At 36.1% G+C, this 22,583-nt stretch overlaps 2 protein-coding genes across 2 annotated transcripts in view; both read left to right on the top strand.

Annotated features, from left to right (window-relative positions):
- LOC145675602 (CYFIP-related Rac1 interactor B) overlaps positions 1 to 22,583 on the top strand; it is a 294,387-nt gene that overhangs the window by 98,290 nt on the left and 173,514 nt on the right. The window lies entirely within an intron of this gene.
- Positions 4,846 to 13,142, top strand: LOC145675710 (uncharacterized). Its single transcript, XM_081746325.1, has 2 exons — positions 4,846 to 5,297; positions 10,183 to 13,142. The coding sequence occupies exon 2, from the start codon at positions 10,194 to 10,196 to the stop codon at positions 11,718 to 11,720; it is 1,527 nt and encodes a 508-aa protein (XP_081602451.1). The 5' UTR covers positions 4,846 to 5,297; positions 10,183 to 10,193; the 3' UTR covers positions 11,721 to 13,142.

The raw sequence follows: 22,583 nt of genomic DNA, 5'->3' as shown, positions 1-22,583 counted from the left end.
TGTTATATCATGCTATCAGTTTTAGCCATATAAACTTACACACATATGTATTCCCATAACTCAATCTATTCTTTAATTATTTTTTGCTTGATACTTATCTGTCCTCACTATTATCATATCAATTCTTCTATTTATGTCAATAATTGCTTTTAGGGTGCTGATCATAACCATTCTTTTTTAATATTATTTTTATTACTTAAACGAGCCAAACTTGTTCCAATCGTGTATAACGCCCTGTGAAAAAAATGACTCTCAGTAAATCTTTGACTATCAGAAACTGTGAAAAATGTGCTCCATCTTGTTTTATACATATGGTAGAATATATGATGGCTCACGCGCGCGTGTCTATGTGTATATATATACTTAAGCATTTTGATCTGTAAGAGACTCTGCCTACTAAGAAGAGTGGAGCTTGTTAGAGCTGTCAAAAAGACATAATCAATCAATAGAATAGACATCTCCCTCTTTTAAAACACCCTTTTAAGAATCAATCATGACAAACTGTTTCTTTCTTCCCGTTATGACATGAATTTAATAAAAAATGTTGTGATTGATATTAGAGGCGCGCTAGCTAACGTTTCTTATTTCATTTTCTAGATATTCAGCAAACTACCAGGTCTACTAAATTTCGAGAATATTGTTCTGCCGTAGTGTGAAAGATCGCTCTTCTAACAGATTGTACACTCAGCCACAAATGTTCTTTCCGTTTGATAAAGTTAGTTTCGTAAAAACTTCAGAATGGAAGGACAATTTCAGTAAATTACAAAAAGAATGTAATATTTTATACCTTCCAGTCATACTACCGTTGTACGTTCCAGCGATACCAGCATTATTCCCAAAATAAATTTTACCAAACGCAGGACTAGATTAAGGGGAGCTTAGGAGGGTTAATAGCCCCGAGTCTCCAAGTGGACAGGGGCCTCCACTCTGTGATCAAAATCTCAACTGGCTATCTAAAAAAAATCATGAAGATACAACCATCATCATAAAATAAAATATGACCAAAAATATGAAACATATTCCTTTAACTTTCCTACTGTACTTTCACGGAAAAGTATTGGGTGAATTCAGTAGGGACCACATTTTTTTCAAGCCCCGGGCCTCCAGATGAGTTAATCCAGCCCTGACCAAACGAAAAGAATTTTTGTCGCTGACTGTACATTATAATATGTATCTGAGTTTCAATATTCATATAAAAGGGAAGCTACGATTCTTACTGCATTTACTCGTACAATTCACATATTTTTTTTTTATTAAAAAAATATTTTCCCTACAAATAAAGATGTGTCTATACATGACGGCTCTCTTCTAGTAATTTAGTCAAGGAGTTTAGAAGCTATCTACTTTTTTACTGGGATAACATTAGTGACGTTATAAGATTGTAATTAGTACGTACATTATTCCGTTTGTAGTATGTTACTTTACACTATTACTCTTCAATGAAAACGAATCTTTATTTATTTTATTATTATTATTATTACTTGGCGGAGTTTGTTAATGCAGTCAATACGTCATCTTCTTCAATGATAACAGTGACTTTAACGGTGGCCGTCCATATACCATTTTCCACTATTGAAACAAAGGTGTACAGCGCAGTCCGGAAGTGGGCGTACCGGTGGTGTTTTCTCACGGTGTTAGGTTTTACCCACATTTGTTTGGTAACATTGCTTGGCATTGTTGTTGCGATACAGCAGGATGGAACACACGCGGGCTTCGTGATTCGTGTGCGCAATTACCTGAATCAGACGTTTCCTCGCCGCTGGATTGGAAGAGGTTGTGTATCTTCACCAGCTCCCTTTGCCTGGTCTCCAAGAAGTCCCGATCTCACACCAGACAATACTCTGTGGGGTTTCATAAAGTAACAAGTAACAAACACACGATATCACACAACGCAGGAATTACGAGCAGCTGAAGAACACGCTTTCACCCTCGTGACTCCGGAGTATCTTTGCAAAACATCTGTGAGAACTTGGCGCAGAATTCAGCTGTGTTACGATATGGATGGTGACATTACGCTGTTAGTTGACAGCAAATATCCTCCATCTATCGTGCCGTTAAATGATGGCAAAAGCTACCTGTAAGCCGTTAAATAACAGCAAATATCCTCCATCTAGAAATTACACATCGCGTCGTTAAATGACAGCAAACATTCTCCAGCTACAAGTTACACATCGCGCCGTTAAATGACAGCAAACATTCTCCAGCTACAAGTTACACATCGCACTGTTAAATGACAGCAAATATCCTCCATCTAGAAATTACACATCGCACTGTTAAATGACAGCAAATACACTTCGCACTCTTAAATGACAGCAAATATCCTCCAGCTAGAAATTACACATCAGTCGTTAAATGACAGCAAACAACCTCCAACTAGAAATTACACATCGCGCCATTAAATGACAGCAAATATCCTCCAACTAGAAGTTACACATCGCGCCGTTAAATGATAGCAAAAGCTAGCTACAAGTCGTTAAATAATAGCAACTATCCCCCATCTAGAAGTTACACATCGCACCGTTAAATGACAGCAAATATCCTCCAGCTAGAAGTTACACATCACACCGTTAAATGACAGCAAATATCCTCCATCGGTTGCCATCTAGACGGACGGAACTGAAACTTCTAGGCGTGATTCTTGTTGCTGTCTTGAGCAGAGTTTATATTTTTCATATCTTTTTCTTTTTTCTTAGTCGTTTTCCTTCAGGCGTATCTTCATTTCACAGAAAAGCTATTTTGTGGGTGTTTTAATAAAGATTCAGGAAACAGAATCATAAAATGTTTCCTGTGGAGCGTTGTGCAGAAACATCAACATTACACAAAAGTGTGAAAAAATAAGAGACTTTTGAAACATGAATGTGGAGAGAACTAGGGAAAATTAGCTAGAAGAAACTAAAAAACAAATCAAGAAATGTTAGGAATAGGGTGGTAGCACACAGCATGCAGCCAAGGATCTGTTATTGAAAATGAAAATGAAATCTTTTAGTTTTACGTCCAACGATTATGCTAGGCTAGAGGAGACGGTGATGATGAGAAATGAATAAAGTGGGAGGAAACGGGGAAACCCCGAAAAAAAAACACGCACCTGGTGTTTGTCCACCACAAAATTCACTTGGCTCGAACTGGGATCTGTTATTGTCAGTAACGGCAGAACGAGATTATGATTATGATACTTTTACAAGTTACCCTAAGGCTCTCGCCTTCGGAGCGAGCAGTCCCGGGTTCGATTCCCGGTGGGAGCACTTGGTCGAAAAAGTGTAAAAAACTTTTTTCATTACAGTCATCCTGAATGAGGTTTTCCTGGGCTTTCCTCATTTATAGCAGGCAAATGTCGGGGTGGTACCTAACATATAGGTCCCAGGCCGCTTCCTTCCCTTTCGCCGGATATTGTCTTCCCTCAAACGTGACGGGGTAACATGGCCATAAATGCCGAAAGCCCAAAAATCTATAATTTCTCCTCACTTTTACAAATTATAGGTAGTTATAGAAAGTTTGATTCGGTATGTTTTTTCTCTTCTTTCAATAAAAGATGAAAGAAAGATTGAAGTGTTTGAAAATACGTAGTGATAAAGAACGGAGTCTAAAATTGGGTTCAAAATGTAAGCTTGACATATCATAAATCTGTTACGACTTATCGCATCGTAAAAACCATGACAACTGTGAAAATCTAAATATATAAATAAATAAATAACATCATATTTTTTGCTTACAAGAAGTTAGAAAAAAATGCTACATATTTCATGTGTTCAAAGTGGAAACATTTCTAGAGGTGAGATGAGTAAAACATTTTTGGAAAAGCCTGTCTCAAATGTCTGTTTCGTATCTTTCAGAAAAAAAAAAAAAAAAAGATTTTTTAAAAAATTGTAGCCAAATGTTAAGTCTCTAAAAATGGAACCGTGAATCATTTTTTATCCTTTTAATCTGTTGTATGAACATATATTTACTGTTATCTTTTTCTTTTCTTTTTCTTATTTTGTTTATCACCTTCGATGCACCTCCCCTCTTAGCAGTACTTACCTGGAATGTCACTGTACATAGTGTATATAAAGGTTCGGGGTTCGATTATAAGTTAGTGTATTTTATAGTTGTTATATTATTTTTGAAGTCAATGTTAATATTGTATAAAAGACGAATCTTTATTCTTTAAGCTATTGATAATGTGCCAGCCAAGAACAGGATGTAGGGTCACTGAAGGGTCACACATATGTGATGATAGTGTACGTACTTTCAAAATACTCTCTTTTGTAATGTTTTCTTTTTCAAGGAAGTATGATAATGTACGCGCGTGTACATCACGCAGTGAGAGCATGGATTACTAAGTCCAGTTTCAAAGTCTGTATGATAGGTCTCCACGTGCGTCCACGTGTCGACCTAAACTCATGTGATGATTTGATCTTTGTGCTTACGATAGTTTTATATACTAGTTGCTATACTAGGCTCGGCACATTCCGGGAAGCACTTCGATATTGCTATTAAACTCTTTGCGGTCTGTATCTAGGACTACTGCATCTTAGGGACGAGAATTAAATAGTAAATAGTATCTTAGTTCTATATACATATATCTTTACATGTAACTAGAATCTTGGAACAATATATATATATATCTTCGAATTCATATATTTTTGTATTTCGTCGTATCTAGTGTTTCTAATCTTTATCTAAAGTGGAACTTTAATGATTTTACTGCAAGAACAGTCAGTGAGATTTTGTAGATGTTTGTTGTGGAACTTGTAACTTCTATTTTTTCTTATGAACTTCAATAAACTTCTCACGCTTACCAAAAGGAGATCCTATTTTATTTGAAGAGAAAGAAGAACCTGCGCGAAACGCAAACGTAAATCATACAACAGGAAAATAAAGTGGTGGCAGCTAGGCAGGATCTCAACCGAAGTACTCGAAGTTCGATTCCAGTGCACGTTCCACAGTTACCAAGTTGAACATTCATCATTGTAATCAGAGTTCGTTCTTCGACACGAAGCTGATACATTTTAAAATATCGTTACGTCCAGATACAGACCGCACTTCGTCGACAACACCTTTTTTACTGTGAGTGCAAGAAGCTTGCCTGTTCAAGGTGTAGCGGATACCTCGGCGTACACACCGTTCCAGTGTTCCAGTTTTATTGCAACCAGTTCCAGAGATCCAGTAAGCAGTACCATTCTCAAGTGTGGCTGGTCCCAGTTGAGCAACAATCCAAGCGGAGATCTTGTGGAAATCCAGAGGCCTCATCTTTAAACCAACATCAGGAAAGTACCAGGATCGACGCCAGCAGCACCCCCCATCACAGGAAATTCAAGGTTGGTTACAATTTTCATTGTTTGTTTGAACTTCCAAAATTTTGAAGTGTTACGCCTGGAGATAGAAAAGATTTGTTCTTTGGTCACCGCGGTTGTTGTTTACTTGTGAAGTGAATAACGTAAAATCAAGACAAGAACAGTCTAGGATAGAAGGCTTTAGTATTCACCGTTCCTCTAGGGAAGGATTAAAATATTTCATTCGTTTAATCTTGGGAATACTTGGCAAAACAGAAGGTGTAAGAAAGGTATTGTCGCTAACAAAATTTTTGTAAATTTAAATTGTATAGTTTAACGTAAGTACTAATTGCCAATGGCTACCAGTGGTAGTGCTGATTCTTCTGATACAGAAGTAGAGTATTGTAGTGTGTCAGAAGCACTAAAGTTAATTTCGGTACCATTTTCGGGAAAAAGAGAAGCATTAGAAGAATTTCTGTCTAATGTAGACGCTGCTTTTGAATTGGTTGACCCAGCTAAGCATAGTACACTTTTGAAATTTGTTAAAGCAAAAATAACTGGGGATGCTAGATCTAAGTTATTAGTTAGAAAAACCACTACTACGTGGGAAGCTGTTAAACAAATATTAATAGAAAATTATTCCATTAGACGAACTATTGATTTTTATGCATGCCAGCTTTTTAGTGCTAGACAAACCAAAACTGATTCAATTGCTTCATGGGCAAGTAAAGTAGATACTCTTCAAAGTCAATTACGCGAAGCCGTTGCTCGTGTTATAGATGCATCTAAATTGCCAGGAGCTATAGCACTTGTTGAAATTTTAGCTAAAGCAAGTTTTATTCAGGGGCTAACAAATGACAGAATTCAGATGATTGTACGATCTAAAAGCGATGATGATACATCCTTAGGATATATTATCGAACTCGTTCTAGAAGAAGAAACCCAGATCACTTCCCACACTTCTCTCCCCTTTTCAAATGTAAATAGTAAGAAAGCTCAAAAGAAAGAATTAGTATGTTACCTATGCCATAAGCCTGGTCACACCAAAGCTCAATGCAAATTACAGAAAAGAAAGGAAAGAGGAAATTCTTCTAATCAGTTTATGAAAACGGTACACGTTTGTGAAATTTGTCCTGAGATCGCCGCGAGAGGCACAGGATGTGTTAATGGAAATTCTCCTGAGATCGCCGCGAGAGGCACAGGATGTGTTAATGGAAATTCTCCTGAGATCGCCGCGAGAGGCACAGGAGGGGTTAATTGTAATTTTTCCGAGAGCGCCGCGCGAGGCACGGAAGGTTATAGCAATTGTTTGCATGTTGCTAGTAAGATAAATACTAGTGGAAATACTAGTAGGGTAAATACTAGTGGAAATGCGAGAATTTGTGATAAAGAACAAAGTTCTCTGCATTTTAATGATGTAAAAGCCTGCAGTAGTCAGATGTGCTCAAGTTGTAATGGTCAGGGAAACCGCAAATGGATGTAAATAAGCAACCTGTTTGCATCTCAGATAACACGAAGGGTTGCATAGTAACAAATCAAGAAGAAGGTACTATTACGGCATTCATTAAAGAATTGCATGTTGATGCAACTTTTCTCTTAGATACAGGCAGTGACTTAAGTCTTTGGCAAATCCATGCACTTCCATGCAGTTTTAGAAAGAATATAGATACAACACAAACTGTGACATTGAAAGGATTAAACAATGTTAAAACTAGGTCACTAGGTACTATTTATCTAACGTTAGTGATAAAAGGAGTAGAATTCTCACATAAATTTCATGTTATTTCGGAAGGATGCTTATCAGAAGACAGACACATTCTTGGTCGTGATTTTTTGAAACAAAAAAATTGTTTGTTAGAATTCCATCCTCCCCCTCCTCCTCCCTTGTCAACACATGCTTGCCAGAAACTTGACCTTAAGGGCAGCGATAAGCTTATACTACCGTTGACATATAGTATTCCAGCTCGATGCGAGAAGTTAGTTTTTGTTCCCACAAACAGCACAGGAATTGGAATTGTAGAAAAACGAGAGATTAAACCGGGTGTTTTTCTTTCTTCTTGTTTGACAGTAGCGAAAGAAAATAAATGTATAGCTAGTGTGTTAAATGTGAATTCTTCAGTAGAGAATATAACTTTAGATCCGATAGACTTAGAGAAATTAGAAGAAAACCATGTTTTAAATATTCAGTGTGAAAAAGACAGGGTCCCACAAAAGTCAAATTCAGACAGTTTAACTGAGCGTTTAAAATTACTTCATAAGCTTTTAAGGCTAGGTCATTTACCACCCAAAGAAAAAGAAAGTATACTTGAACTTTGCGATGAATTCAATGATGTTTTCTTTCTACCAGGAGACAAACTAACTGCTACAAATGTTCTTGAACATGAAATTGTTATTGATCCTAAACATGTAGGCAAAATTGTTAACAAAAAGAATTACCGAGTGCCAGAATGTCATAAGGAAGAATTAAATAGACAAATAGAAGAGTTGTTAAAACAAGACATTATAGAAGTTTCAACTTCTCCTTGGAACAGTTCTATTTTCCTTATTCCAAAGAAACTCGATGCATCAGGAAAACAGAAATATAGACTAATAGTCGATTATCGATCTGTCAATGATCTATGTGTCCATTCGTCCTTTCCGTTACCTAACATAGACGACATTTTGAGTAATTTAGCCAATGCGCGTTACTTTTCCAGTTTAGATCTCCATAGTGGGTACCATCAATGCTATATTAGGGAAAAGGATAGACCTATAACTGCATTCAGTACACCTGAAAATCATTATCAATTCAAGCGACTTGCTTTCGGTCTGGCGACAGCACCGGCCACTTTTCAAAGATTGATGAATACAGTGTTAGCAGGGCTGACAGGTACGAGTTGTTTCATCTACCTGGATGATTTAGTGGTCTTCTCTAGTTCTTTAGAAGAGCATAATAGTAGATTACGTGAGATTTTGCAAAGATTTCGCAAAAGCAACCTGCAGTTAAGTGTAGATAAGACTGAATTTTTGAAGCCAGAATTAACATACTTAGGACATGTCATTACACCTAACGGAGTAAAACCAGATCCAAGATTAGTAGAGAAAGTTCAGAACTTTCCTGTTCCTCAGACTAAGAAACAAATTAAGGGATTTCTAGGACTTACTGGATATTATAGGAAATTTCTAAAAGACTACAGTAAAATTGCTTTACCCTTAACGTCCTTATTAAAAGAAGACGTCCAGTTTTCTTGGGGAGTCAAACAACAAGTTGCATTTGATTCTCTTAAAGAGAAATTGACAACTCCTCCAATTCTGCAGTATCCTGATTTTAAAAAGCCTTTTATAATCACATCGGATGCTTCGGCATTTGCCTGCGGAGCTATTCTCTCACAGGGTGAAATAAACAAAGATCTTCCAATTGCGTATGCTAGTAGAGTTTTCAATAAAGCAGAGAGATCGTACTCAGCGACTGAACGGGAACTGGCGGCTCTAGTGTGGGCTAGCAAAGTTTTTAGACCATACATTTACGGAACAAAAGTAACTTTTGTCACAGATTGCAAGCCACTAACGTGGGTTTTTAGAGTACAAAATCCGACATCTAGACTTTTAAAATGGAGAATACTTTTAGAGGAATATCAATACGAAATTGTGTATAAGAAAGGAAGCTTAAATACAAATTCTGACGCCTTGTCACGAATGTATTCTTTAGATGTTATTGAAGAAGAAGATAGGGTATCAAATTGTGATTCACAACAGAAAGAAAAGGCTGAAGCTTTAGACTTAGAAACGAAAAACAAAATTTTAGAAGAGTTTCATACTCAAATTCTAGGTGGACATATAGGAATGAATAGGTGTTATGAAAAGATTAGGAAGTACCTTTCTTTAAATAATATTGACATTAAAGAATGGCCAAAACTGAAGGAAGATGTTGAAGATTACATAAAAGGGTGTGAATTATGTCAAAAGAATAGGAACACACAACAAAAGGTAAAAATGAAGATGGTAATAACTGACACTCCCAGTACAGTTTTTGAAAAGGTCTCTTTAGATTTAGTCGGGCCTCTCCCAGAAACTTTAGAACACAGAAACAAATATTTATTGACTGTACAAGATAACCTTTCAAAATTTGTTATTGCAATTCCCATCCCTTCTCAAGATGCTGATACAATCAGCAAAGCCTTTGTCGAGAATGTAGTGCTAAAATTTGGCATTCCACACAGCATATTGTCTGATTGCGGAAGTAATTTCTTGAGCGATGTCTTCACGCGTATTTGTAAATTGTTACAAATAGAAAAACTACATACAACCCCATACCATCCGGCATCGAATGGTGGTATAGAAAAATTCCATCAGTCTTTAAAATTTTTCTTGCGATGTTATGTGGCAGAAAATCAGAATAATTGGGACGAATTAGCATCATATGCTACTTTCTGTTATAATACCACTCCTCATAGTTCCACTCAATACACTCCCTTCGAACTGTTATTCGGGAAACCTGTAAATGTACCAGGTGTATTACAAAGAAAACCCTCTGAAGTTGTATACAATTACGATGATTATGTAAAACAGTTGAAACACAAATTGCAGGAGATGCACGGATTAGCTAGAGCAAACCTCATTGACAAAAAGGAGAAAAGTAAAGAATATTATGATAGAAACGAAAACGAATGCATTTTTCAGAAAGGAGATAAAGTGTTATTATATGATGAGTCAGTCCGCCGCGGCAGATCAAAGAAACTTGACAGTCTCTGGCGCGGACCGTACGATATAATTCGAACAAAAGGTGTAAACTGTACCTTAAAGGTTGGCAAACAAGAGATGACTGTGCATGCCAATAGATTAAAGATGTATTATTAAGTGACTCAAATTCTTCATGTTATCTTGTAAAAAAAAAAAAAAAAAAAAAAAAAACAAAGGTAAGGAAAGTAAAATAACGTTTCTATATTTACAGGATTGTTCAAAATGATAGGACTTAAAGCTATTCTACTGGTTTCTCTTATATGTAGTAGTCTAGAGCTTGGAGCACGCATAAAGAAATTTGAAAATACGGCAGGTATTTATTATGACTCTTTAGGAGAGGTTCAGTTATATAATACTTACTGGCAATTGGTCTCTTACGTTAACTTAACTAAGCTAGATATAAGCTTTCGTAACTTGGAAACTTACGTAGATAGGACACAAAACCTGTGTAGACACTCAGTGGTGAAATCAAATAAAACAAGTTGTGCTACAGTGTTCGTAAATCAAGTTTTGACTAAGGTATCTGATATCAAAGAGGTTAAGGAAATAATAAAAGAAGTAACAAAAATTTCTTCGCAAGAAAGTAGAAGAAAACGAGGGTTAATAGATGGTATTGGTCACCTTGCTAAATTTCTATTTGGCACCTTGGACGATGAAGATGCCAATTATTACACTCAAAAAATCAATAAATTAGAAAAAGAACAGTTAGATTTCTTGAAATTGAGTAAAGAGCAGATGACTATTGTTAAATCTACCCTACAAGGTATTAATAAAACTCTTCACACAGTGGAGACTAACGAAAATATTTTGAGTCAAGGTTTAGAGCATATAAGTAAAGAGATATCAAAAAGAGAGAGACATTTAAATGAAGCATTTTTGGATTTAAATTTAAAGTATACAATAAATGAACATATCGCAAAAGTTGAAAGGTATTTAAGAGATTTAAAGGATCAGTATGAAATTGTTTTGCAAGCAATTTTAAATGCACAGAAAGGTGTATTACAGCCTCACATAATCACTCCTTATCAAATAATCCAACATTGGAAGGCTAGTCAAAGTGACCTCCATAGTGCGTTATCTTTACCAATTGGGACAAGTACTAGGAATAGTTACTTGTTATTGAAAATAATTAATTTAGATGTGTTTATCAATAATGGAATATTAGCCTATGTAATTCGTCTCCCTTTGACAGATTCCATTCGTTATCTAGTATATAAGTTAACTCCCTTCCCCACTAAAATAAAGAATACAACAAATAAGTTTGTTTTTATTCAACCTGAAAAACCTTACCTTTTAGTTGATTCAATTAAGCAATATTACGCAAAAATGACTGAAATTGAGTTCAATAAATGTAAAATTCTTAAACAAGATTGGTTTTTGTGTAAACAAACGTTTCCTATCTTGTCTAGCCATATAAATCAAGAGTGCGAAATGAAATTATTACAATATGTTCATTATGTTCCCATGGATTGTAATAAACATGTGATACAAATTGATCATTGTATATTTGTAACCTTAAATAACAATGAGTGGATTTTTGCTGCTCCACAGGAAGAGAAAATGACAATATTATGTAATGGATTTGAACCTTATGATTTAATTCTAACAAATTCAGGTATTATTCATCTAGATAATAATTGTAAAGCTTATGGTTTGAAGGCGATCCTCCAAACACAAACATGGTATGAAACCAATGTTACAGGTAAAGACTTTACTCCGAAATTAAATCTTACTGATAATTGTTGTTAAATATTAAATTCTCATATATACCTGGAAGATATGCAAATTAACCTACCTATTCAACATGTAATTAATTCGGTTAGTGACTTAAAGGTAGCAAGCCATAAAATTCAGGAAGTAGAAAAGAAAATAGATGATGAACAATGGAAACTACTTCATTCTGAAAAGGTAACTCATCTCTCTTGGTTTTCATATTTTGGTACAGTTCTGATAGCTCTAATATTAATATTTTGTTGTTGTTACCGATGTAAATGTTTTCGCTTTTTCAAAAGGTATTTTGATGATGATAGTTGTTGTAAACAAATATGCATTAAACCTTTTATTATTACTAAAATAAATCAAAAACAAGATACCACTGAGCCTGTAGTCATGTCAAGAATTGCTGAGCAGGTTACTGAGATTACAGATGAGTTACAGGTAGCTGTCCCATCTAAGAAAGGTCCTAATCTACGTAAGGAAAGGTAAAAAAAAGAAAATCTTTTAATGTTTCATATCAGACTGTGAATTTTCAGTATCCAAATTCGCAACCAAATTCGCAATTTGATATGAAAATTCAAAAAAGGAGGGAGGTGTTGTATGAACATATATTTACTGTTATCTTTTTCTTTTCTTTTTCTTATTTTGTTTATCACCTTCGATGCACCTCCCCTCTTAGCAGTACTTACCTGGAATGTCACTGTACATAGTGTATATAAAGGTTCGGGGTTCGATTATAAGTTAGTGTATTTTATAGTTGTTATATTATTTTTGAAGTCAATGTTAATATTGTATAAAAGACGAATCTTTATTCTTTAAGCTATTGATAATGTGCCAGCCAAGAACAGGATGTAGGGTCACTGAAGGGTCACACATATGTGATGATAGTGTACGTACTTTCAAAATACTCTCTTTTGTAATGTTTTCTTTTTCAAGGAAGTATGATAATGTACGCGCGTGTACATCACGCAGTGAGAGCATGGATTACTAAGTCCAGTTTCAAAGTCTGTATGATAGGTCTCCACGTGCGTCCACGTGTCGACCTAAACTCATGTGATGATTTGATCTTTGTGCTTACGATAGTTTTATATACTAGTTGCTATACTAGGCTCGGCACATTCCGGGAAGCACTTCGATATTGCTATTAAACTCTTTGCGGTCTGTATCTAGGACTACTGCATCTTAGGGACGAGAATTAAATAGTAAATAGTATCTTAGTTCTATATACATATATCTTTACATGTAACTAGAATCTTGGAACAATATATATATATATCTTCGAATTCATATATTTTTGTATTTCGTCGTATCTAGTGTTTCTAATCTTTATCTAAAGTGGAACTTTAATGATTTTACTGCAAGAACAGTCAGTGAGATTTTGTAGATGTTTGTTGTGGAACTTGTAACTTCTATTTTTTCTTATGAACTTCAATAAACTTCTCACGCTTACCAAAAGGAGATCCTATTTTATTTGAAGAAAAAGAAGAACCTGCGCGAAACGCAAACGTAAATCATACAACAAATCTTTCATGAAAGAGGTTGAAAGAAGGTAGGAAAATGACTTAAAAATAAAAGTAAAGGCAACGACCCTGTATTCTCCTTCACACCGTGACTCGTTCGGTTCTAACCGACCCTTTTTCTGAAGCAGCATGATTTCTTTCTTTCTTTCTTTCTTTCTTTCTTTCTTTCTTTCTTTCTTTCTTGCTTTTTTCCATAAGATAGTATCGTTGGAAAGAAAGGAAGAAAAATACGCCCCCCCCCAAAAAAAGAATATTAAGAATCTGCTGACGTGTGCAATAATCAAGGAGAAAAACGACTACGATATGCATTGAAATAGGAAAAGTCTTTTTGCATTATTTAACAGTAATTTTCATAATTATTAGACAAAACACATATTCCATTACCTATATCTTTGAATATCTAATTCAATTTCTTTAAATACGTTAATGATTTTATTTAAGAAATGAATAGATAAAAAAAATATAGGATGCCTTTTAGTAATCCGGCGCTTTAGTACCCGGCTATTTGAGGCGATCGCAAAGCGTATTTATTGCTCATGCATACGCTTGGAATACGCTGACCATGTGTTTAAATGTAGATGGCTAATCACAAACGCGAAAGCAATAAAAACGCGGAGAAAACGTTAGCTCGAGCGTATTTGGTGCATTTCGGAACAATAGACCGCCTGCTGTTTAAAAGATTTCAAAAGGAAGGAAAAAAGGAAAGACGTGTTGCCAGGCAAAGGGATTGTAGCAAGAAACGGCTGCTTGGAAGATAGTTTGTGCAGAGTATTGGAACTCTGCTATTATAGACCTGGACGTAGAAAAAAGACCCGGAAATCCTGACTGGCTCACAGTATGATTTACAACTCTGGTGAAAGTAAAATTACTGAGTAGCCACCTTGGCCGCGTTCGCTACAGAGGGTAACGCTTTCTTAAATAGCCTAATACTTAAAGTGGTGGACTCTTTGCGAGCGTGAGGGTAATGATATCACTAGCTGGGTAATTATCTGTCGGATTAATGAGAGTATACAACGTTCCTGTGTCTTCCTTTAATCCGGCGGTCTCGGCAACCCGGTACAACATGATCTGATATCCGTCGAATTATTGAGAGCCTACTGTATTTAAAAGAAGTTTCTTTTAAATTATCATAGTACATATTGATTTATGATAATAATATCTATTTATGTATTTTCTTTTTACAGGTAAGTGTCTGCTGTAGTACTCACAATGAGAAATTAGCGCAACTGAGCTGTTTTTATGTAAGTATTTTGTTTCATATTCTAAAGTGATACATTAACAACGATTCCGCCAAATCAATTTATTGGAAAGATATTGGCCTCTTAATTGTATTAGTATACTTCTGCATATTGGATGAGGCTTTACTGCTATTATTACTACTCTACTACTACTACTACTACTGCTACTACTACTACTAATACTACTACTACTACTACTACTACTACTACAAAAACGAATATTTTTAATTAATTAAGTTGCTTGTTTATCGAAAAGACCTACGGCTTATAAGTGATATGGCTCTCTTTCTTGCGGAACCTGCAAGAAAAATTAACTTAAGAGCCTGACATACCTTTGTACGAAAAATAATACAAAATTTACTATTTTTCTTTTGCTTGTTTTTCATAAGTGAAAGGAGATAATGAAATGAAACTTACCACAATTATAGATAATGTTATTCTACAACAGAAAATATGAACCTGAAGAATTTCTAGTGTTGCCATCCATAGACATTACAGTGTTGCCAGAAAAAAAAACATTTCCCCCAAAATCTAAGTTAAGGCCAGGGGTGGACTGGCTATGTAAAAAGGGCGCGGTCACACTCTAAGAGGGCGCCGTCCATCTGAGGCTTTCGCTTGTATAGAATACCCCCTCCTAATAAAAGAAAGTGCCGGGGGGCTTCCCCCGGAAAATTAGCACAGTAAAAACAACAAAAGATTAAGTAGCTATTGCAGTTAATCACGATAGAATTATACAAATTCAATATTTTCATAAACAAACAAAGCGACTTTGAGTACTAAATACGAGGCGTGTTTTTTAAGTAAGGTCCGTTTTGTTGTAGACACTAGTAGTTCGCGCGCATACCGCAACTAGCGTGTGTGTCGTGTACCGGCATGCCTCGGGAACAACTGTGCTCAGTTTCAACTCTGTAGCTGACCTGTACGGTTGTGTTCTGTGCTTTAACAATGTTTAAGACTATCAAGTCGCCCGCCGCGGGTGTGAGGTTCGCTCAGTGATACGGTTTTTGTCAGCAAGTAACCTGTCTGCTGCAGAAATTCATCGACAGATTTGCGAAGTGTACGGTGATACTGTTATGAGTGCAAGCAAAGTGCGTAAGTGGGTACGATAATTCAAAAATGGCCGTGACAACGTCCATGATGAGGACCGCTCCGGTCGCCCTTCTTCGATTACAGACGATTTGGTGGCTTCAGTTGAAGCGAGGGTTCGTGAGAACAGGCGCTTCACAATAACAGGTCTCTCAAACGAATTTCCTGACGTGTCGAGATCAGTGCTTTACAAAATTGTTTCTGAACATCTAAACTTTAGGAAACTGTGCTCCCGTTGGGTCCCGAAACTCCTAAAGAGGACCACAAAAACCAAAGATTTGAGTGTGCCATGAAGTTCTTGACTCGTTATCATGAAGAAGGTGACGGCTTCTTGAGTCAGATCGCAACTGGAGACGAAACATGGGTTTCGCATATCACGCTCGAATCGAAGCAACAGAGCATGGAATGGAGACAAACACACTCGCCTGTAAAGGTGAAGGCCAAACAGACTCTGTCCCAGCGCAAAATCATGGCGTCGGTGTTTTGGGATAGGCATGGTGTTTTGTTGGTCGACTTAATGCAACGAGGAACCACTATCAATGCAGAAGCATACTGCCAAACCCTGTGAAAGCTACGCAGAGCGATTCAAAACAAATGACGCGGCATGCTGACAAAGGGCATTGTTCTTCTCCATAACCATGCAAGACCTCACACTGCAGGTCAGACCCGCGATTTGTTGGACAGATTTGGCTGGGAAGTTTTAGACCATCCAACTTACAGTCCGGATCTTGCGCCGAGCGATTACCATCTGTTCCTCCACCTCAAATAACACCTGAATGGCAACCGTTACAACGATGACGACGATGTGAAAACGGCAATGAACTCTTGGTTGTCGGAGCAGGCGGCAAGTTTTTATGAAGAGGGTATTTTGAAGTTAGTTGAGAGGTATGATAAGTGTTTGAACAAACTTTGCAACTATGTCGAAAAATAGAGTAAAGTATGTACTTTCTGAAAATACATTTACTTTTTAGAAATAAGCTTCCGTTGTGTACTTATGTTCAAACGACCTTACTTAAAAAACACGCCTCGTATATTAGGCCTATATAAATCTGCTCACTTTAACTGAGACTACAAAAATCACACCATTTCTTTAAATTCTTCGGCTACATTTGTTAACAACCTAATTATAACTAAAGATTTGAGTTAAGTTTGGGGCTTATGCTATTTTTCATACTTCCGTCCTTTTAAAGCTATGTTCATCATAACATTAACTTATTTTTCATCTATTTTTAAAACCGTTAATAAAAAGTATACATGAAACATTTACTACAAATTAACAAAAGTAAATTTAGAATTATATACCTACCTAGCGAAAAAAGAAATTCAAAAACAAAACTGGAAAATGAAGGTAAAGTCACTGTTTTGCTTTATGCTTGAAGGAGCCTTCGCATCTCCTTGCTTTTTTCACACATTTTGTCAATAATAATATTGTTGTCTATTTTGGTCAGAACGTCTCTTTCTGAGTTCATCAAGAACAATGATTCCAGATGTTCATCTGTAAGTCTTGAACGGAGTCTTGTTTTTATGTAACGCCACTAGCGCCTCTAACGGCGGGAGTGGGAGGGAGAGACATGTAAAAATGATCCAAAATGACCGAGATTAGAGTCAAATCAATATATTTCGAAGTCGCTGATATCATTAATGGTACCACCAAAGTCTAAAACAGAAAGGGCAAGGCCGTTGGCCGAGTAAAGAGGGGATCTGGGGGCGGAGCAGTGGGGGTGGGAGGGTTGATATATAAAAATAATCCAAAATGACCGATATTAGAGTCAAACCTATAAATTTCAGGGTCCCTAAGATCATTATGACATTCCCCAAGCCAAAAACAGAAAGAGCGAGGCCGCAGGCTGAGCAAATACTGGGATTTGGGGCAGAGCGTGGGGTTGGTAAGGGTGATATGTAAAAATCGTCCAAAATGACCGCTATTAGAGTCAAATCTATATATTTAGGGGTAAATCTAATATCATTAATAGCATTCCCACGCCGAAAACAGAAAGAGCGAGGCCGCAGGCGAGCAAATACCGGGGTCTGGGGTGGAGCCCTAGCTGGCCAAAGGCTAGCGAATTTATAAAATAATTATGTAGCTTTTTTTTTAATTGTGTTCAGAGAGGAAACTGTGCGCCTTCCCGAGGCTAAGACGGGTCTTAGCCTCTCCCGAGGAGGGTGCAAACGCACTGATGTGAGGAGGGCGCAGCGGCCATGTGGCCGGTACTTGATTATGGCCAGTCCACCCCTGGTTAAGGCAGCAACTAGAGGAACGAACTCAACTGTATTTGATTACGTATCATGTTATCTTGGTATCCTGTGAGCTACTTTTTAAATAATATAATTATTTAATTTTAATAATTGTATGTTAAAACTATTTTGTTTATTACAAACTAAATGCAACTATTATTCAGAAAGTAGTTTACAGGATTCGAAGACAACATGATACGCAATCAAATGCATCCATGCTTCCTCTAGTTGCTGCTTTAACATAGATTTTGGTGGAAATGTTATTCTGGCAACACCGTAATTTCTATGGATGGCAACCTTAAAAATTCTTGAGGTTTATATTTTCTGTTGTAGAATAACATTATCTATAATTGTAGTAAGTTGAATTTCATTACCTCCTTTCACTTATGAATAAACAAGCAAAAGAAAATGGTAAATTTTGTATTATTTTCTGTATGTCAGGCTCTTAAGGTTTGAAAACGTGATGAAAATCTGCGAAGAATATTGAATGATAATAAAACTTTTAAAGAGACAAGAACAACAATGATTGTAATGAAATGATATTAATCAACCGTAGAGATAGAAGGAAGAAAAATAGGACAAGTTAATATTTTCAATACGTTGACCTACTCCAAATTACATTCTTACGCAGGGAAACAAAGTAAACTGTATAAAACAGTACGATAATTTTTTTTAAAAGGAAAAGGAGTGTTGAAGGAAAAGTTATAATGAACAATGAACACATTTATCGGCGTATTAATTCAATGCTGGAACCTTATATGAGGCCACAAGTACAGTGTATGGTATACAATAATTTGTTTTGCTAAAAGGGGCATTTTATGGTTCCAAATCTGCCTAAATCATCTAGAAATTATTTCTTCAATTTTATAGACTGCTTAAGTTAAGAAATATAGGTAATACTTTTGTTCATTTACCGTAGAAACACAAAAGAGTGGTGTGTACGGCGGGTTTGCATACCCTATAAGTACACAAAATCTCTTTTGGCGATTCGCTACCCGAAGATATTTGATTTCAGCGACGAAATTTTTACAGAATTTTATCAACATTGATTGACAACTTTTACGCACTATTGCGTTCTCGATATGTAAAAGAATGATTTTTTCGCTCCGCTCTACTGTTCACTGACTGGAGAATGTAGATCAAACGAAAGGACAACAGTCTACAGCATGAGTTGACAGTTAAAATAAGAATAATCATGATTGAATATCATTGATATAGCAAACAGCAATGAGTACTTGCGGACTTTTTCTCAAGTGTGTATTTTGACTGTTGATGGCTGCATTCTTCACCAGTGCTGCTGTGGGTGTGATAAGACAGTAAGTCACAACTAGAGGAAAGAAACGAGCTTGAGAGCCTTGACTCGATTAACCGTTCATCCTACTTCATTTTGCTTCACAATAACGAATTTCCAGCTGAATTTGTGAACAAAACATCTCCTAGAGTATGACGTCGTTCCTTAATATTTTGACCTCCTTCTGCTCAAAAACACAAAACGCGCTGTTTTTGTATGTTATGGTATACAAAAGGAGTAACTATTCCCAAAGTTTTAGATTTTTTTTTATCCAGGCCCATTGGAGATATTGGACATTGAAATATGCCGAATTGGGAGCAGCTACAGGTCTGCAAATTTTTGTGTATAAACTTATGACTCCGTACTATATATACACACACAAATTCAGACTTCTATGTCAGTTGTGTCCTCTTCCCAAACATGTTTGCAATGTCCAAAAATGTTGCTGCTGTAGGCCCTGATCTCACCCCCTTTCAAGTGGTTTTAGGCAAAAATGTTAGATCAAAGTTTTAGCTCTGCCCAAGTTGGACACGCCCAGCAATTTTCAATTTGGTAGGACAAATACATGCTGAGATATTCAAAACAACGTAAACGCCTGAAATCGAGAAAACGCAAAATGGCGGCAGCCGCTACACCGCTACAAGATGTTTAAAAAATGTGTTAAAAATCCAATGATCGTGGTTTTGAAGTACTCTGATATAGTATAAACATTCATGAAAAAATTAGATATTTTAGAGATGGTCGAACGGCACATGCTTGATCACTAAGAATGGATTGATTCAACTATCAGAGTGACTGTTCGCCTTTGATTTTTCCAACAAAATTTGTTAGCAACGTTTTACACTAATTTGAATTTTTGTCCTTTGGAAAAAGAGAGAGAAACAGCACATTAGTTGCGGTGTCAACTCTTTTAACAGCGTTAATTGATCGTTACTCTTTTCCCATTGTATTCATCCGTTCGTAATAAATGGATTAGATCTCTTGTATCTCTGTGTATGTACGCAATGAGTCTCATCTCATTAGTTCCTTCATTTAGACATGACACGTAGAAAGCCTCTCCAATTGTCACCATTCTGTTGTTGTCGAGTGTTTGGGTTTATTGATTGAAGTAAAGTAATTTTCTATAAAGGGCACTCGCGATTCCTACGCAGCAACAAGATAATGGAAGCGTTAGATGCTTTACTTATTTATTTCATATCTTTTCCATTTATGCTTTAGTTGGTTTCCACCAGACCTTTTTTTCTTTTAGTTTAACGTCCAACGTTATGCACCGAGGCTAAAAGAAGCAATGATAATTGTAATAAATAAAATAATGGAATGAAGAAAGTTGGAGGAAATTGGAGAACCTCAAAGACCTACGTGCCGGTGTTTGTTCAACACAAAACCCACTTATAAAAAAAAAAAAAAAAATAGGGCTGTAATGCCCTTTCTTCCGCCGTTCTGGTACGGCGCAGGCAATCCTACAAAATAAGTGTTATGGTTAACATTAGAGCATCGGACTTCCAAGAGCTGATTCGTTGCCAACGTAGGACAGGCTAACAAGGAAGGAAACAGGACCTTAGCACATCAGGAATAAATACGCAATGCATTCCATAAGATGACAATGAAAATCGAATACAAGTATCGAATATTGACCTGCTTTTATTATCATTAATGTATATAGTACACAAACAGTTGTCCTATCATCACCTCGGTATAGTCAAGACGTTATGCCAATACAATTATATGTAAACATTCATATATCTCCAAAGTTATCCCCATTAACATCTACGTTACTTAATAGCATTCCTGTTCTAGATCTGACTCATCCCAATGCACATAATTAATATTTATTCATTGTACATCATCAATTAATTCTTCAAATTGTCGCATTTTCATCATATATACTGTATATATCAATAAATATTTATATTATATTTATACTAACAGCAGGAGGATGATCACTTAATTACAGGAAGCAAACTGAATCATTTGAGATAGCTAAAACATACACATATAATAACCGATTAAACAAGTATGAATGTGTATAGGCATCTGTTGTCAACTTTGTGATGAACTTAGCAATACATATACCTTATTCTTCCTGATGCAAAAGACGTTATTTATAAACAGGAGAGAGAAGATAATCCAGTTACGGAATCCTCATGGATTCCGGCCTATTGGATCTAGTATGACATATTTAAGTTTTCTTTCTTCTGAACGACATTACTATATACACACAGCTATTTCAATTTCAATCACTAATAATATAAAAAACAGCAGAAATCTCAATTCAACAGAAGGAAAAAGACAACTGGCTATAATTTCTCGGCCATTAACGCCAGTACGCCGGTAGCGCAGATTAATTATAATACAACACTAACTTATACAACGAAATAACAGAAATAATAGCATAAATGCAATACTAATGAAACTAATAAACTTTTGATGTTGGTAAGGATAAAAATAAGGGCATATAAAGAGAAAAATAATCTTATTCTGTAATGGATATCAAACCGGTCCATTACAGTTTGCCCCGTCTTCAAATAAAAAATATATACAAATATATTTTTTTAATTGTCTAATGCAAGGTACTTCCGGGAACACTCAAATCACATCACAGAACATATACACAATAAACAATAATAGAGACAAGAAACGAGTGAGAAAATTTACATGAATTAGGTTTCATTCACTTTTAATTTTCTTTCGGGATTTCCAATTCATCTCTTCTTTTCCTTTCTTTAATTTCCGTTGGTCAATCTTCCGTTTCATCTTAAACCATACTCTTGCAGTTACTCTTCTGATTTTCTTTCGTTTCTTCTTTCTATGATGGTTCTTCTTTTCTTCTCCGAGCTTCCGTTTCCATGTGCTCGGTTTCCTTATGTATTTCCAAGTCCAAATATGACTGTTCAAGGTTTTCTCCAGATTACGGATCATTCTAATTTCATATACTTTTCTTCTCTTCTTTCGATGCACATTCAGGATCATTTCTTTCACTTTCTTTCCGTTGGTCTTCTTCCTAATTTTGTAATTCACACAAGTATTGGCAGTATGCTCCGATCTTTGTTTGCTGTTGCTTCTAATCTGAAGGAAATGGAAATCTTCACCCTGTGATCCTTTTTGTAGGTTTTGCACTCTTCTTGAATTATGTGACACGCAGTTATTTTCTTTATTTTCTCGGAGTACTATTCTCTTTTGCAATGTCTTAGTTCGCTTCCATCGCTGATTATATTCGTCATAATTCTTGTCAGATTCCGACAAATAATCAGGGTTTGATGGTTCGTTCTTAATCCTCCGATAACTTTGTTCCTTATTACAGTTGTAAACGAATTCTGGCAGTATTTTATTTTGTTCTCGTTCCTTGGAGTTTTCTGCTTCCGAAGTCTCAACATCGACTTTCCTTGATGTAGCCCTGGAGAGAACACCCCTAAGAGCTTGAACTTCCCGTTTCTCTCGGTGTAGTTCATCTTGTTTTTGTTTCAAACTCACTTTAAACTGTGACAACAACTGGTCACGATTTGTCTTTAATGAAACCATTTCCGTT

This window comes from Thermobia domestica, chromosome 18 (genome assembly GCF_964235325.1).
Source record: "Thermobia domestica chromosome 18, izTheDome1.hap1.1, whole genome shotgun sequence".
Taxonomy (NCBI): domain Eukaryota; kingdom Metazoa; phylum Arthropoda; class Insecta; order Zygentoma; family Lepismatidae; genus Thermobia; species Thermobia domestica.
The sequence above is the reverse complement of the archived record's forward strand: the minus strand, read 5'-3'. Positions and strand labels throughout refer to the sequence as shown.

Coding starts and splice junctions, on each gene's coding strand:
- LOC145675710 (XM_081746325.1), top strand. CDS start 10,194: ATGATAGGACTTAAAGCTATTCTACTGGTTTCTCTTATATGTAGTAGT.